At 39.5% G+C, this 15,009-nt stretch overlaps 2 protein-coding genes across 10 annotated transcripts; one reads left to right on the forward strand and one right to left on the reverse strand.

The window, feature by feature from the left end:
- The first annotated feature begins 6 nt into the window (after positions 1–6).
- LOC113766815 (5'-nucleotidase domain-containing protein 4) lies at positions 7–8,666 on the forward strand. 4 transcript variants are annotated; one of them, XM_027310966.1, is made up of 18 exons: positions 7–91; positions 387–811; positions 1,034–1,131; positions 1,390–1,509; positions 2,385–2,474; positions 2,555–2,670; positions 2,965–3,064; positions 4,107–4,178; positions 4,253–4,300; positions 4,385–4,462; positions 4,592–4,711; positions 5,059–5,164; positions 6,046–6,209; positions 6,536–6,670; positions 7,217–7,347; positions 7,725–7,787; positions 7,900–7,978; positions 8,328–8,666. In XM_027310966.1, the coding sequence occupies exons 2-18, from the start codon at positions 502–504 to the stop codon at positions 8,409–8,411; spliced, it is 1,914 nt and encodes a 637-aa protein (XP_027166767.1). In that variant the 5' UTR covers positions 7–91; positions 387–501; the 3' UTR covers positions 8,412–8,666. The 4 variants fall into 4 exon arrangements, with proteins under 4 accessions (XP_027166767.1, XP_027166768.1, XP_027166766.1 ...); XM_027310967.1 differs by lacking the exon at positions 7–91 and adding an exon at positions 116–214; XM_027310965.1 differs by lacking the exon at positions 7–91 and having other exon boundaries at positions 293–811.
- Positions 8,667–8,809: 143 nt separating this feature from the next.
- LOC113766818 (APO protein 1, chloroplastic-like) lies at positions 8,810–14,823 on the reverse strand. Of its 6 annotated transcripts, XM_027310977.1 has the most exons (8): positions 14,527–14,823; positions 14,311–14,415; positions 14,116–14,189; positions 10,911–11,013; positions 10,216–10,355; positions 9,771–10,133; positions 9,445–9,507; positions 8,810–9,265 (listed from the first exon to the last, which is right to left on the reverse strand). In XM_027310977.1, the coding sequence occupies exons 2-8, from the start codon at positions 14,390–14,392 to the stop codon at positions 9,029–9,031; spliced, it is 1,062 nt and encodes a 353-aa protein (XP_027166778.1). In that variant the 5' UTR covers positions 14,393–14,415; positions 14,527–14,823; the 3' UTR covers positions 8,810–9,028. The 6 variants fall into 6 exon arrangements, with proteins under 6 accessions (XP_027166778.1, XP_027166777.1, XP_027166776.1 ...); XM_027310976.1 differs by lacking the exons at positions 8,810–9,265; positions 9,445–9,507; positions 9,771–10,133; positions 10,216–10,355; positions 10,911–11,013 and adding exons at positions 11,515–12,556; positions 12,886–13,255 and having other exon boundaries at positions 14,527–14,629; XM_027310975.1 differs by lacking the exons at positions 8,810–9,265; positions 9,445–9,507; positions 9,771–10,133; positions 10,216–10,355; positions 10,911–11,013 and adding exons at positions 11,515–12,765; positions 12,882–13,249 and having other exon boundaries at positions 14,527–14,628.
- Positions 14,824–15,009: the final 186 nt, after the last annotated feature.

Consider the following 15,009-nt stretch of genomic DNA (forward strand, 5'->3'; position numbering starts at 1 on the left):
TTTATTATTTCCTAAAACCAAAAAAATCGCTGGTGTTGCTGTAGCCCAAAGTGATTTGACTTCCGAGTCTGACACGAATCCCAATTGGCAGGTATGAGCAATTTAAATTTTTTCTCCTTTTTGTTCTTTTAAGGGAGAAGGAGAGGGTGGCGCGGCCGGTGGAGTGGAGGGCCGAGTGACATAAACCATGCGCGGAGCAAAGTGAAGAGAGAAGGTGGGGGTAGTGGCACAATAATTATTTTTTTAGAAGGAAAATCCAGTAACAGAATCGAGAGCTCAACCGAGTTCCCCCCCCCCCCCCCTCTCAACTTTCAACTACAGTTTTCTGCTTTCTCGTGTGGTAGTAGATACTTTTCTAACCCTGCCTAGTACTCCCACTGAGTCAGGGCGGAGTAAAATCAAAGAAGAAAAATAGAATGAGGAGTGAGCGGCAGATGGTTTCGAGAATTGGAAAAACAGAAGAGAGTTGGTAAAGCCTAAGCGCAGCACCCAGGCGTCTAAATGGCGGCATCAGCCAGCGCCTACTGCTGCCTTACCACGACTACTGCTGCTGCTGCTACTACGACACCCGACCGCCGAATTCTTCATAGGATAAGCGTGGGACCCGCCTTCCTCAACCACTATCATCACCCCGCCACCAAATCTAGGCTCCTCACTATACGAGCTCCTCCTCCTCCTTCGGATTCACTCACCTGCCGCTGCAACAGCACCACCAAGCCCGATGTTCATGTCTTCTCAGTTACTCCTGCCACCAACTCCGATGTAGACTACCTTGGCCAGAGCACTAAAGGCGACTTGAACATCAACGTTGGTGCGTTTTCCCCCATTCTCCCCTTTTCTTCATCAAATTCTCTCTCTCCCCTTAATTTTTTCTTTTAGGTGTATGTGTGTGTCCTTTGTCTTTCCCTCCTTGTTGAGTCCGCATTTAGTTCATGCCTTGGGCAGCTTATTGTCCATGATTCCAAAAGTTTTTTCCTTTTTCCCCTTTCCTTTCTTCTGGCCGCCTTCATGAAGTTTTGGCTATCGAATGCAGGAAGTGGTGGGCAGGCAGCCTTGGAAGGTCCCATCGAAAAGGTGGCCTGGACAGAAGCTCGAGATGCCGAAGACTTGCTTCAACACTTGGGCATACCGGTGATGCTACTACTACACATTACAGTGCCTCACTTGTTTGTTTCCTCCATTTTCTTCCCAAACTTTTCTTCCTTCACTTTTTATATCTCTCGCTGAATAGGAACCTACCTATGCTCCAACTTTGTTCAACGCATCAACTACATCTTAGTTGGCATGTGCACTTTTCATAGTAGAATTCATAACAACCTTCTTTGTCTTGATATCTCTTTTTGTTGATGCATTTGGTCATAAAAAATAAGTTATTGCTAATAATTATAGGGTCCATTTTCTGCTAGCAATTCTCCCCGAGGGATATTTTGCAGCCGCACGTTGAATCTACGGTCTATCAGTGCAATTGGGTATGACATGGACTACACGCTGATGCACTATAATGTCAAGGTAATCCCTCACTTTTACCATGCCAACGCTTTGCCAAATTTCATTTCATTCCTCCTTTCATGCATTTGTTTTCCAACAGTTGCTTAGCATCTCTCTCTGTTTCTCTCTACGACGGAATTGCTACTTCACACATATGTACAGGGATTCTTTGAGTGACATTTGGATGCCTCTCTGACCATCGATCTTTTTGGTATTGAATACTCCTGCCATCAATTTAGACTATTTAGCAATACAAGTATGAGGAAATTTCTGTGATTCTATTAGCGAGTCATTGTAAGGTGCTTTAGGAAGCTACACTAGGCAATGCAAACTCCTTTTGCTTCGCATTCCTGCTTTAACATGGTTTAGGAGTAGTACTGAAAGTCCTATGGCTGGGAACTCCTTCTAACATGGTCTCAGGATATTCGTGGAATCTTCTGTTAACAACTCTTGCAAAATTGGAGCTTCAGTAACATTTTTCTTTGATTAATTATTTGGGCATCAAATAAATGCCCTTTGCCATTTTTCTGCTGCCTCCATCCCCACTCAAATGTTCTTGGAGAGAGTTTCAAGTGTTTAATACCCAAACAAAAAAAATTAGTATCCATGAGTTTAGACTTTTGGTCCTCTGAATTATAACTTATCAATGGATCCAAATTTGTTTCCTTTCGACGCACTCAAAAAGTAACAGTATTACATGTAACATGTTCAATAAATGGATTCAGAGGCATTATTCCGGGACAAATTTGACAAAGGATGTTGACTTTCATGCTTGTGCACGCTAAATGCTGTTAATTTGTCCTGTATCCTTGTAATCTTGTTTTATAAATGTTTTGCAATGCATTTAAATACTAGTTGGATAATTGGGTTTATGCATTGTCTTCTTTATCTAACAGGCATGGGAAGGAAGGGCTTATGACTATTGTATGGTTAATCTGAGAAATATGGGCTTTCCTGTTGATGGACTTGCTTTTGACCCAGAACTGGTATAGTAGAACGTTGTATGCAGGTTGAGATGTACTGTTTATCGTAGTTCTGAGACCAATCTGCTTCATGGTTATTCAAGGTGATTAGAGGACTTGTAATAGATAAAGAGAAAGGCAATTTGGTTAAGGCTGATCGATTTGGATATATTAAAAGAGCCATGCACGGCACAAGAATGCTATCTACTCGTGAATTAAGGTGTGCTTCAAAACTTGTCCTTCTGTATTCCTTGTCATATGGGCAATACATACAGCATTGATAGATGGGTTACTGTTGGCATCTAATGCTGGCTGTTACAAGTATCTTAGACATGATACTGTGGGTTTAATATTTATTATCTTTATGAAATATTCACTCTTTAAGTTCTAATTACATGTAAAAGTACTTCCAAGGTGTTCATCTTTCCACCATATTTGATACTTGGATGTGTAGTATGCTGCAAATTTGGGGTAATATTTTGTATAGTGCCTGCTAATATTCTGTAAATGGAAGTGAGATGTATGGGAGGGAACTGGTAGATTTGCGGAAGGAGAGCCGATGGGAGTTCCTCAACACACTGTTCTCTGTTTCAGAAGCAGTGGCTTTTATGCAGGTAGGTTGCTTCCCTAAAGACAAAGTATGCTGTATGATGATGTAGGAACCTTTGCAAATGTTATTTGTTATTGTTGCATGTATCTCCTGATTCCATTTGAGTCTGTTGAAAGATGAGGTATTCATCCTGTATTGATCCTGCTCATCACTAAAATAAAGATTTGGGGATCCACCTGTCAAACAAGAGAAAAGGACATGGAGGAAGAAGAGATGTCAACAAAGTTAAAACTAAACAACTAGTGAGAAGGATTAAATATAAAAAATGGAGCAGCTCTCTCTCTCTCTCTCACAATAAGTGTCCTTGGGGCATTCATTCTATCATTGAAGTTTGAAGTTCATGGTTCTTTTATTTTTGGTAGATATTTATAAAGTCCTTTTTATTCAGCTTCTCATAAATTTTACTTGTAAGAGATGATGTACTAACAACCTATTTTGGTGTCTTCAGACATAAGTGGTAGCAGCCACCCTTTAGCCATGCTTTGGTGGTGAACAAAGTTTTAGTGGAATTGAGTTTATCAGGTTGAGATTTGAAACTTAGGAACCAATTTTTTTTCAAAAACAGAAAAGATTTTTCTGCTTCCTGAAGAGCATATTATAATATGGTTGTTCTGCAAGATGCTATTCGGTAGCTTCTTGCATCTTTCAAGTTCTAAGGTCTCCTAGTAACACATTCATTATTAGTTTCAGGACTTATATTGTATTCAGCTCTGATGCAATTGTTTCAAGCTCAGCGATTGATCTGAGTTCTGAAAATTGAAATTGATGTTATTCTTCTCTCTATGGAAAAATCCCCTGGCTGTAGTATTTTTGGTCAGATTCATTCTTATCAATGTCTGGGTCCCTTGAAAATTTAGTGATACCTGTTGTTTGACTCAATTCAATAAACCCTTATTCTGTCTATTTGGGTTTTAGTTTGTGCCATCTTCAAATTTTATATAGGCGCCAGCCTTTAAACTTCCTATCTAATTCACAAGTATCTTCTGCTTCTGTTTTTAGTTTGTTTTATCTTTAGAGCAACAATAATTGATACTTGCGCCTTTCAGATGGTTGATAGATTGGACGATGGATTTATAGCAGCAGATATAGGTCCACTTGATTATAAAGGGCTTTACAAGGTTGTATGGTGGCAAAGCTTGTATGGAATGATGCTGTTTGAGTATTTTATTTTGTTGACTTGTGCACTTTTCAGGCTGTTGGGAAGGCACTCTTTAGGGCACATGTCGAAGGTCAGCTGAAGGTAGATTTCTTGTCCAAATCTTACCCCTTTTTTTTGGTACTTTGTGAGCAATCGAGCATAAATTAATAGATAGCATCCATACAGAGCGAGATAATGTCCAAGCCTGAACTATTTGTTGAACCTGATCCTGAGCTTCCATTGGCGCTGGTAGATCAAAAAGAGGTATTTATTTGGTTGTATTCTCTACAACATTTTGTTTTCATTTTTGTATATCTTCTTTTCGCATTGAAGAAAAGAGACAAAATCAATTGAGAATTTTTACATGTTTGAGTTGCAAAATTTGTAAATCAGGCTGGCAAAAGGCTCTTGCTCATCACCAATTCAGACTATCATTATACAGACAAAATGATGCAGCATTCGTTCAATAGATTTCTTCCCAATGACATGAGCTGGCGTGATCTGTTTGACATGGTGGGTAGTGCCCTTGAACTATATTACAAATCTGAACTCAATTGACTTTATCTTCTTTATGACTCTTTTTGGTTGAAATAACTAATATCCTGACTCCTATTATAAGTCACCATAGAAGACTAAGATTATCAAGTTATTAAGGAGAGGGTCAAGGTTGTTTGAATTCCACAATTCTTGCTAGTTTGTACAATTTTGTCTTTTTGGGGTTAGTATTATGTCTGGCTTAATTAATACATTAGTTATTGCCAGTTTGTGACAAGAAATGAATATGCTTAACAATTAAGGCTATGAAAAGCTTGAATCTTTAAAGAATTGGATTTATTTAGCACTTTCTATTGGTTCTGTAGGTCATTGTCTCAGCCAGAAAGCCAGAATTTTTCCAGATGTCTAACCCAATGTATGAGGTAGTGACTGGTGAAGGTTTGATGCGTCCCTGTTTCAAGACTCGTCCAGGTAACTTATCCTGTGTCCATCTTACTTGTGGTGAGTGACCGAAATCATTATTATAAAGTAATTTGAAAGTTATCTGTTACGGTTCCATGGAGGTGTGTAAGACCTGCGCCCTTGTAACTATTTGAGAGTTATTTTTCTTAGGTTGTTGGTGGTGCAACCCTCTAATATGAATAAAGGCAACAGCACTCTGGATGAGTGGGCATGCGCTGAAAACTTAACTGCTCCCTCTATCCCACCTGTTTTGTTCAACAGTGCAAAGTAGTTTTATAATTTCAGGCAACAGCACTCTGGATGAGTGGGTATGCGCTGAAAACATAACTGCACCCCCTATCCCACCCGTTTTGCTCAACAGTGCAAAGTAGTTTTATAATTTCATTCTGCTTTCCATCTTAACCCTTAATGATATTAGCTGTAAACAAATGTAGTTGGAAAATGGATGAGGCTTTGTGGGACTAATTACTTGTGTTTGATGCACTAATATCTCACCACAAGTTAAGCACGAAGTTGATGGGCCTGCCTTTCCTTTCCTATTAAGCAAATGATCAACGGTAGGAGAGGGAAGTGGATGAGAAGCTATTTGCCATACTTTCACAACAACGTGAATTTTGGGACTAACCCTAAACGAAAACGTGTTCAGACCTAGGGACTATCACCAATTATTTTATAAACTCTTTCTCCCCTTGGTATCTAATACCCCAAGCTCTAGGGTTGTAATTGAAGACCTAGATAAACCAGAAACCTACCTCTGTATCAAATTAGCTTTGAGAGAAGTTAGCATTTGCCCTATGCTATTCGACCAATTTTAACATGTACCTTTTCAGTTGTATTGAAATCATGGTTATTGATTACTTCACCTACGATCTTTTGCATTGCAAATGCAGGGGGGTTGTATTCTGGAGGAAGCGCACAGATGGTTGAGAATTCACTCAATATTCATGGAGATGAGATCTTGTATGTTGGTGATCACATATACACTGATGTAAGCCAATCAAAAGTCCATCTTAGATGGAGGACAGCATTGATTTGTCGAGAACTAGAAGAAGAGGTAGTAACAATAATTTTTTATCTCGACGATATCAAATAGGTTAAATGTGACTTAGTGCAATCTGGAAAGATCGTCTAGTCTTCTAATTTTCTTATCCGTTATGAGCAGATTCATGGAAATGAAATACTCATCATATGAGGAACAATTTGAATCTTTATATAGCAGATTGTTTTCTACAATCTCCTTTATAAGTCAGTAATGTCTAGACAATAAATTGTTAGGTGTTGTTGCTTTTTGTTTATTTTTCAGATATTAGTTCTTCTTTTAGTGTGCTTCTTTACATTCATAGATATGCTTTACTTTTTCTTTTTATTTTGACTATGCAGTACAGTGCTTTGATTAGGAGTCATGGTCATCGAGCAAAGTTGATAGACCTTATAAATCAGAAGGAGGTAGTAGGAGATCTCTTTAACCAACTTCGGCTTGCATTGCAGCGAAAATCCAAGGGGCGTCCTGCTCAGGTAATTTTCCCTACACACATGAATGTGCACAGCAGCGGTTTCTCCTGTTATTTAGTTTACTCATCCTTAGTTTCTGACATTGTTTAGTTTTACTTGGTCATATTCAATTTGATAGGTTATCAAGTGTCTAAACCTTATGATTTTAAACAGCTTCTGCTTACTGGCATTTAGCTACTAAGTTTGACTATATATAGTGGTAGTTACTCAACTAGATGTGGTAAAACCTTTCCTTCCGGCCAGGGAACCTGAGCTCAAAGGATAATAATGGATTCCTGGAGCTTTTTCAAGTACTTGGGTTTCCCTGAACATCTGAAAGAAATTTGTGGAAATAATTATTCAATTGGTGTTTCCGTCGCTTCCAAATATGTAACCGTCCAATCTTTTAGAGAGATTGGCAGATTGAGGATTCAATTTTTATTACTATGAGAACTTTAATATTTCTTACTTTTGCATACCTATATGTCTTTCTGTTAGTATTTCTGAGTTTTGAAGGTCAGCTAACAAAGTTCTTTCTGGTTCAATAAAATTAATTATTGTCTCCATCAGACGTTGGCTGCCACCCTTATGGACGACAAAGAACTCACAGATAGCATGCAAAAGTTGCTTGTTGTAATGCAAAGGCTTGATCAAAAAATTGCCCCGATGCTGGAAGCTGATGGGGAACACTTCAACAGAAGGTGATTTGGAAAGCCATCAGTTAGACTTACTGTCCATGTAACCTTGTGATATGTCCCAAAACTTTTTGCATTCTTTTGTTTACAAGTCATGACTTTACTAGCTAGAAGTATTTGCTTGGCAGCAAATTTAGTGTTTTCAGAAGGTTGTGGAAGTCAGTTTTAAACACGAGTTGTGACTTGGATCTCCATTTTACCTTGGCTTTTGGTGGCCCCTTGCACCTATTGAGGCTTTTTCTTCATGCGTTTTGGGGCTTTGTTTTACCTTAGATCTTGGTGTCCTTTGCACTTGCTGAAGCTTTTTTTCATGCGTCTCTGCAATTTGGTGAATTTGGAGTTAAGCCATGCATAGCTAATCTTCTGTGCCTTCGACTTTTCAGATGGGGTTTTCTTTCACGTGCTGGTCTGTGGGACAAAAGCCACTTAATGAGGCAGATTGAGAAGTATAATATATATATATTTTTTAAATCTGATATTTGACTTGTGATTGTTTGCGAGTAATTGAAGCTGAAAGTTTTCGGATGTTAACAACTTCGTTTCTTGCATTGTATGTAGGTATGCTGATATTTACACCTCTAGAGTTTCAAATTTTCTCCACTACACACCTTTCATGTACTTCCGGGCCCAGGAACAGGTACTTGAGCAAATTTTGTTTGGACTAGTTTGCTGGCTTTTGGCAGGATGAAAAGCTAACTAAATGATTTTGAAGATCCATATATTTACTCAAAGACTGATTAATTTGTTCAAAATGGAATCTGACCAGTGCATTTGTTAGCAGAAATGCTTATAGTTTATGTATCCTGTTTCTTAATGGATTTTAGAAATAAAAGGGAATAAAAAAAGAAAAAAGAAAAGTAGCGTCTGCTGTTCTTATCACATTTTATTCCAGTTGGGTTGGGAAGTGCAGTGATTTTACTCTCTCTCTCTCACATAGTTTGCTCATGGGCATGTCTGACGCGCTGATGTTTGATCTCCTGGTGCAGTCTCTTGCTCATGATTCATATTCATTCCGTCATCTACAGATTGATAGATCAGCTGATGACAAGAACAACGCCTTTCCTAAGTAGCTTTTTTCGACTGGTTATGATGTTTCAAGAAAAACGATACTAAGAAGGAAATGGATTTGAGATAATGATGTTGTATTGAGGTTAGTTGTAGCCTGTTGGGTTTGCTTTGGAAGGACCATGGCCAGGTTCAGAAGAGGAACTGCTGTTTCCACATACTTGTTGACGGGCTTTACTGGGAGGAGACTGGATAAACGCGGGTTTCACTTGTTTGCGATTCTTGAATGGAAATTAATACAAATTTAAGAAATGTATTTATGAGTTGTCCACATGACATGATAGTAGGGTGCTCGAGGGCAAAGAACTGATTTGCCTTCAAAGCAAATTTAATAGGGACTTGCTGAAGTAGTCCAACACATCATTGTCCGCCAAACAGGCATATATATGCCTATTCTAGTTTCAAATCAACCAAGAACAGGCATTCATATATGCCTATTCTAGTTTCAAAAGAACAGGCATTCTTACGCCAAACAGGCGTATGCGTCATGCAGAGTGGATTCTTTTCCCAGATGGTCAATACAATGAATCGTCTCGTTTATAAAATCTCACAACTGATTAAGTTATTGATCTGAAAGAAGCTTAGCCAGAGATAACATATCTTACGCAATAGAAACAAAGTGTCAAAAACACGGCAGTTTACATCTGCCTATACTACGATGTCTGCCAAAGCTACTTGTAGGAGCGTCAGCCGGTGGATGCAGGTGTTCTGGTTTATACTTGATGGCGACCAAACAAAGCCCCTGAGGCGGAACTGAGAGCGCAAATTTTGCAAGTTCCTTGCGATCACGAGATGCCAATATCATTGGAACAATATCAGACGGAACAGCTTCCATTCCAACTTGAAGTAACAAAGCAACCTATAAGATAAAAGGCAGTTTTAACTAAGTAGTATGCTATCGTTGAGTATCCTTCTCAGATGATCAACATCTGTGGTTAAGCGGTTTTTTATTGTCTTATTAGTTATCCCAGGGAAGACCGGCACTGAGCACAATTATATACTTCATTTAGCTTGAGAGGGTAACTGAGTTGTGCCTACCATGTTCCGAACTTGTCTATACAGAAAACCAGTTCCTTCCACTTCAAGCTGCAAAAGGTGCCCCTGCAGTAAAAATTGCTCAATAACAATATGCTTTTCCACGCTACTAGTTTCTGAAGGAAAAAGATAGAGATGGATAGGTAGGCTGCAGTTCTATCCAATTCGGGTCTACAAACATAAACTTCTCTGGTTTCGGGATAAAGACCGCACGTAGGCAATATATACCTCTGTTAATGAACTTGATTTGACCACTAAAGCAAGAAAGAAATCGTGACTCAGGGTTTGCTCTCCCAAAAGGATAGCAACTTCTTATACTTGAAACATACCATTTCAATAACATCAAAGCGAAATATTATTTTCACTGGATCCGGCACCCTGTCATTGCGTGATCCATTGGCAAAGGCAGTAAAGTCATGTCTCCCAACAAAATGCTTAGCAGCATCCCTCATGGTATCAGGGTTGAGTTTATACACACTTGGAAAAGCATAGTGCCTCTGAAATGGATCCATGATGGCATCACAGTATATCTTGTAGTGATAAATCTTACTTGTGACAGAAAACCGAGCATGAAATTCAGGTATTGCAGCGCCAATTTCTCTAATTCTGATGTCTGATGGAAGAAGACCATTTAATGCTTTGTGAACATCATCCAGGTTGGCAAGGTTAAAAGGTGTAATGAAGTGTGCCACCTGAAAGTGGCAAGAAATATTTTCAAACTACCTATCCGGACTATCTCTCAGTTATTCTCATTTTAACGGCATGGACACAAACCTGGCCCCAGGCATGAACCCCTGCATCAGTTCTCCCTGCACCAACTAAATGAAGATTTTCTCGCTCTAGTTTTGTAATTTTGGTTAAAGCGTCTTCAAGATAACACTGTATGGTTGGTGTTGACCGCTGGTATTGCCAACCTAGAAAATTAAGCACAACAAAAGCAGACTTGAAAAGGGGCTGTGAAATGAGTGACTACAGAGTGAGTTAACCAAGTCCTTTTAGCCTTACAGAAACACAATCTTTGGAATATGAACTTGCAGCTGAGTAAAGAGAGACGACCGTGCTAGGAATTTCATCATGAACACTATTTACAAAGACAAATAGCAAGGGTTTGAAAGATAACAGATAAAGCAATGCAGAATACTTGTCATTAACAAGACAAAGAAATGGAGAAACCCAATATATATAATAACACCAAATGTGTATAGTCATTTGCTTAAATTTTCCATGCATTAAATCCATATGCAGATGATGAAATTTCAAAGCCATTTCAAGAAAAAGTAAGAAGCATTCCTTTTTACCAAAGAGAAGCATCCAATTAGCCAAAAGAATGAAATACAATTTTCCACTTACAAAAAAACTTAATTTAAAAATAATCCCCCTGACCAATTGAAATAATATCACATTAATTGCAAACTCGTATCACAAAAAAAATAAACCCCAGCAGGCCATCAAGTAAAAAATAGTAAAACCTGAAAAACGGGTGCCATCATAAGCAATAACCAAGCGCCACTTGTAAGCTGGTAGGTCAAAAGGACTGCTATTAGCATTGTCTTCATTCCAATCACACCAGTTCTGCAATTAAATTACCAGTAATAACTGAGGCCCTTTCAGTAACCCATAAGCATTGCTAAACCACTACTCATTTCAGGCTGTGTCTCCACATATCTAAACACACACACTCCAAGTATACATGCACATAGAGGAAACTACAACAGCTACACTTAATAGAAGGGAGGGATTCACCACTGAGATTAGCAAATGAAGGAACCCCAACAGGTGGATCTGCCAGCCACCACCGCAGCATATAGCTACTTCTTCAGTAAAAGATAAGACTTGTTGTTAACATGATTGAATTCTCAGAACCCAAAAATAGGAACTTATGTTCTAATATTGTGGCTCCACACTCGTATCTTAAGCTTACATGCAATGGGTACTGTATGCAATAAGAGGATAAATTGCCTGAGCATCCTCTTTTAACCTTGAGTTACATATTTACTTTAGATTCTTCAAACAGATATCATATCCATCTACTATAAAGTGACAACAATTTATGCTGCAATTCTCATGGTACGGTACAGCAACACACAGTGAATTGGAACTTTATATAAGTCAAAGAACCTGTCCAGCAAGAAGTACTATCAGAAGCTCACAAAGCAAGCGTCTTGTCCAGTATATTACATGTCCACCATATTAATAGTGACAGTAATGACATCAGATAAGTATGAATGATAATAATTTCAATGTAAATTTAGGGCCATCAACTCTACAACTCCCCACCACAACCTCCCTCACAAAACCCCCCGAGAGAGAGAGAGTTTGTCAGAATTACACAGCACTAGACCTATTAGTGAAGGGAATTACATCCCTTCTGCTCTGCTCTAAGTTAAAAATCACAGGCATCCACTTCTTAGCAGGAGCTTTTAGCGGGAGCAAAGAAACATAAACCAAGTATTGTACATCATAATCCTGTGCGGACAGAAACCTTTTCATGCAACCAATTGAGCCTCCTCACTTTCAGGAACTACTATGTCAAGCCTCATCATTGGCTTGTATCTCTCAGGAACTTGAGCTCCTGCTTGCATACAGACCTCAACTACAGCTGGTGCCTTGCCATAGAACCTCTTTAGCCCTCTCCTCATAGGAGGCCCTTTTGGATCTCGAACATGCCACACATAATTTGGGGGAAACACTTCATCAACCGTGGCATCCTGCCAACCATGTTTTCCATCCCTCCACTGATGTTTAAATTCACCACAGAGCTTGGCATTATGGCCCCAGGGCCCCACATGGACCTCTGAACAGTACCCACAAGCCTTCACGGTATACTTCTTCATCAACCTATTCACGCCCCATTTGACCTTCTCATACGCATTAATAGTCTCCTGTGCAATCTTAGGTACCTCCGATATGTCTGGAGGAGGAAAGCGCTCAAGACTCCTATGTGTGTCAAGGTCGATAACTTGTGACTTTCTATCTACATGCTTTTCAAGTTCAGGCTCTTCAACAAATCCACCTCTGTCAATCACCTTTTTTCCAATCATCCGGACAGGTTGAGTCCTCCTCCGTGAAGGAAATTCAGGTAAATCAACACCAGCTTGGATGCAAAGTTCAACAACTGCAGGAATCCGGTCATAATTAAATCGAGTTTCGTGCTTAATGCGCCTACCAAAGGGATCATACATATGGTATGACTCAATTGGGAGGAGTACATCATTGATAGACCCCTTCACCCACGAGTGGAAGCCTTTTCGACTTCCACTGGTTGAACCATGACAATCTTGAATGTCATGACCCACTTGGGCTACATGAATTTCTGAGCATTCACTGCAATGGAAGTGCTAAAATTCAACTTCCACTTATATGCAAGTTGGTGAATAAACTAGTACAAAACCAAGAAGATGTAAAGATACACCACTATCAAATTTTATACAACAAATTACCTACAAGCATGGATAGGAACAGTGTGCAAGATCTGTGTGAGTCCTCTAATCAAAATTCTCCAAGCATCCAGTACTTCATAGGCAACAGGAATTAGATCAGGCACAAGCAGTCCATTTTTTGGAGGCTCAAGAGGTTTCTCCATTCCCATAGCTGCAAGCTTCTTATCGGCTCTGGCAGCCTGTAGAATATTCTTTAAAGGTATTGGATATGGCTTCTTCTTTTTCTTAGGCAATACTGCTGGAAGATCCACATTTTGAGGTACACGCTCACGTTTTTTAGGCCTAGAGCCTTGACGAGGTCTTTTACCAGTGCAGAGGACAGCGGCAGATCTTCTTGAACAATTAACATGGTGACATTCATTGCTAAACTGCAGCTAAGAACCAAAGCCATTAGCTTTTAGGCTAACTACATGAGATTACATATTGATCGGAGGGATGTTTCTCAGTGATCAGAAGCTTTTTAAGATAAGGAATCAAAACCCAAGACTTTAGGTCAACCTGATGAAATACTCCATATATCCACAGGCTTGATGAGAAAGAAATCAAAGAATACATCCCAACCAGTATCGAGACATAAACTAAACTGCAATCAAAAGAACCAACAAGCGAAAGAAGGATAACAGCCTCCAATTTAAATGCCATTACTTGGACGCTCAAAGAAATTAGGAACCAACATACCCCTAGTTTGAAGCACTTGGGTTAAAATTGTTAGAGACCCCGCAGAGGGACCTTTCTTTAAACGTTATGTCACCAATGATCAGAACTATATACCGGCCATCATAGTTGTTCATGGTAGAAAACTGGAGAAGTAAAGCTTCGACAGTCTATTTAATTTAACAACATAGACATATTAGTATATCGATCAACATTTTTCAATGCAAAGTCAAAATCCCAGACTGATGAATCTGAGTGGCATCCCTCTATAAAGGTTAAATTAGTACAAGATGAGAAATAAAATCATGCTCGCCTAACAAGACTTTGACTGAAAAAAATGCCAACTCCAGAAAGGGGAAGCATTTTGAAATCCAGACTAAGTTGAGCCGATGAGACAGCAGATTGTAAAGTTAGTTAAAAATCACAAGCGAAGAGTCATATACTACTACTAAAGAAAACAACTTTCCACGGACAGAAAGATGCCGTTCACTAGCAATGGGTAAAAGTAAGTAGATGTGAATGGTAGAGAATAGGAAAAGAAACACATGCCGAGGCGGCAAGGAACAGCTGAGAAACAAACCTTGGGTCCTGAAGAGAAAGCGCTTAAAACCGGTAGCGGAGGCCTTTTACAATCTCTCAAGCAAAGGAAAGCACCTGGGTAGTATAAACAGAGAGGAAAATCAACAACGAGCAAAGATTGATATACGTGAACAGAAACACATACTACAAACTAACTAAACAGAAGAAAGAGATGGCAGAGGAACTCAGTATTTACTTTGAACATTTTGAAACGGAGGAGGAAATGAAGCAGCTCCAGATGAAGGTAAAGATGGAAACTGCTGCAGAAGTAGAAGCATTTTTCTCTGGAGGGTGGGGGGCTCTGCAGCAAATTGGAGAAGAAAGAAATGGAGTCGGTTTTTTTAAAAAAATTTTAAAAGAAAAACAAAAAGAGCAGGCAAACACACCGTAGTAACAATTATGACTCACATACAGCTAAGTACAAAAAGATATTATTGTCCACCGAGTAGCCGCCCGGTGGCGGGAGGGGGGGGCGGTTGGTTGTGGTCGGAGAAAGGTGTGCTACAAGTCTCCTGAGGCTTGTGATGGTGGCTGCAACGGAAGACTGGTAAAGGGGCCGGGTCCAGGCCCAAGGCAGTAGTATACTAGTCCTAAACTATAATATCAAAAGACATTTACGCATACGCATACGGTTTTAGGGTCAACTATTGGGTTGGGGTGGGTCGTCGCGACTCAATGGCAGCTTATGCTCTCTCTCTCTCTCTCTCTGGTCTCTCAAATCTCTCCATTTATGCCTTCTTTCCCAGAGGCTTGGTGTCATAGCTTAATGTAGGCTGTGCTTTCTTTATATATAGATATAGATTTTTTCCACTCTCGCGACTCTACCACAGAAATAAAGAACGAGACATTAGATATTATCACGAGGAGAATTCACAAAGTACAGAAGGCAAGAAGG

The sequence above is a fragment of the Coffea eugenioides genome, chromosome 3 (genome assembly GCF_003713205.1).
Source record: "Coffea eugenioides isolate CCC68of chromosome 3, Ceug_1.0, whole genome shotgun sequence".
Taxonomy (NCBI): domain Eukaryota; kingdom Viridiplantae; phylum Streptophyta; class Magnoliopsida; order Gentianales; family Rubiaceae; genus Coffea; species Coffea eugenioides.

Coding starts and splice junctions, on each gene's coding strand:
- LOC113766815 (XM_027310966.1), top strand. CDS start 502: ATGGCGGCATCAGCCAGCGCCTACTGCTGCCTTACCACGACTACTGCT. Junction 1,132..1,389: donor TTCAACACTTGGGCATACCG/GTGATGCTACTA, acceptor TAATAATTATAG/GGTCCATTTTCTGCTAGCAA. Junction 4,179..4,252: donor ATTATAAAGGGCTTTACAAG/GTTGTATGGTGG, acceptor TGCACTTTTCAG/GCTGTTGGGAAGGCACTCTT.
- LOC113766818 (XM_027310972.1), bottom strand. CDS start 14,392: ATGCTTCTACTTCTGCAGCAGTTTCCATCTTTACCTTCATCTGGAGCT. Junction 14,190..14,310: donor TCCGTTTCAAAATGTTCAAA/GTAAATACTGAG, acceptor TATACTACCCAG/GTGCTTTCCTTTGCTTGAGA. Junction 12,766..12,881: donor GTTCCTATCCATGCTTGTAG/GTAATTTGTTGT, acceptor CTTCCATTGCAG/TGAATGCTCAGAAATTCATG.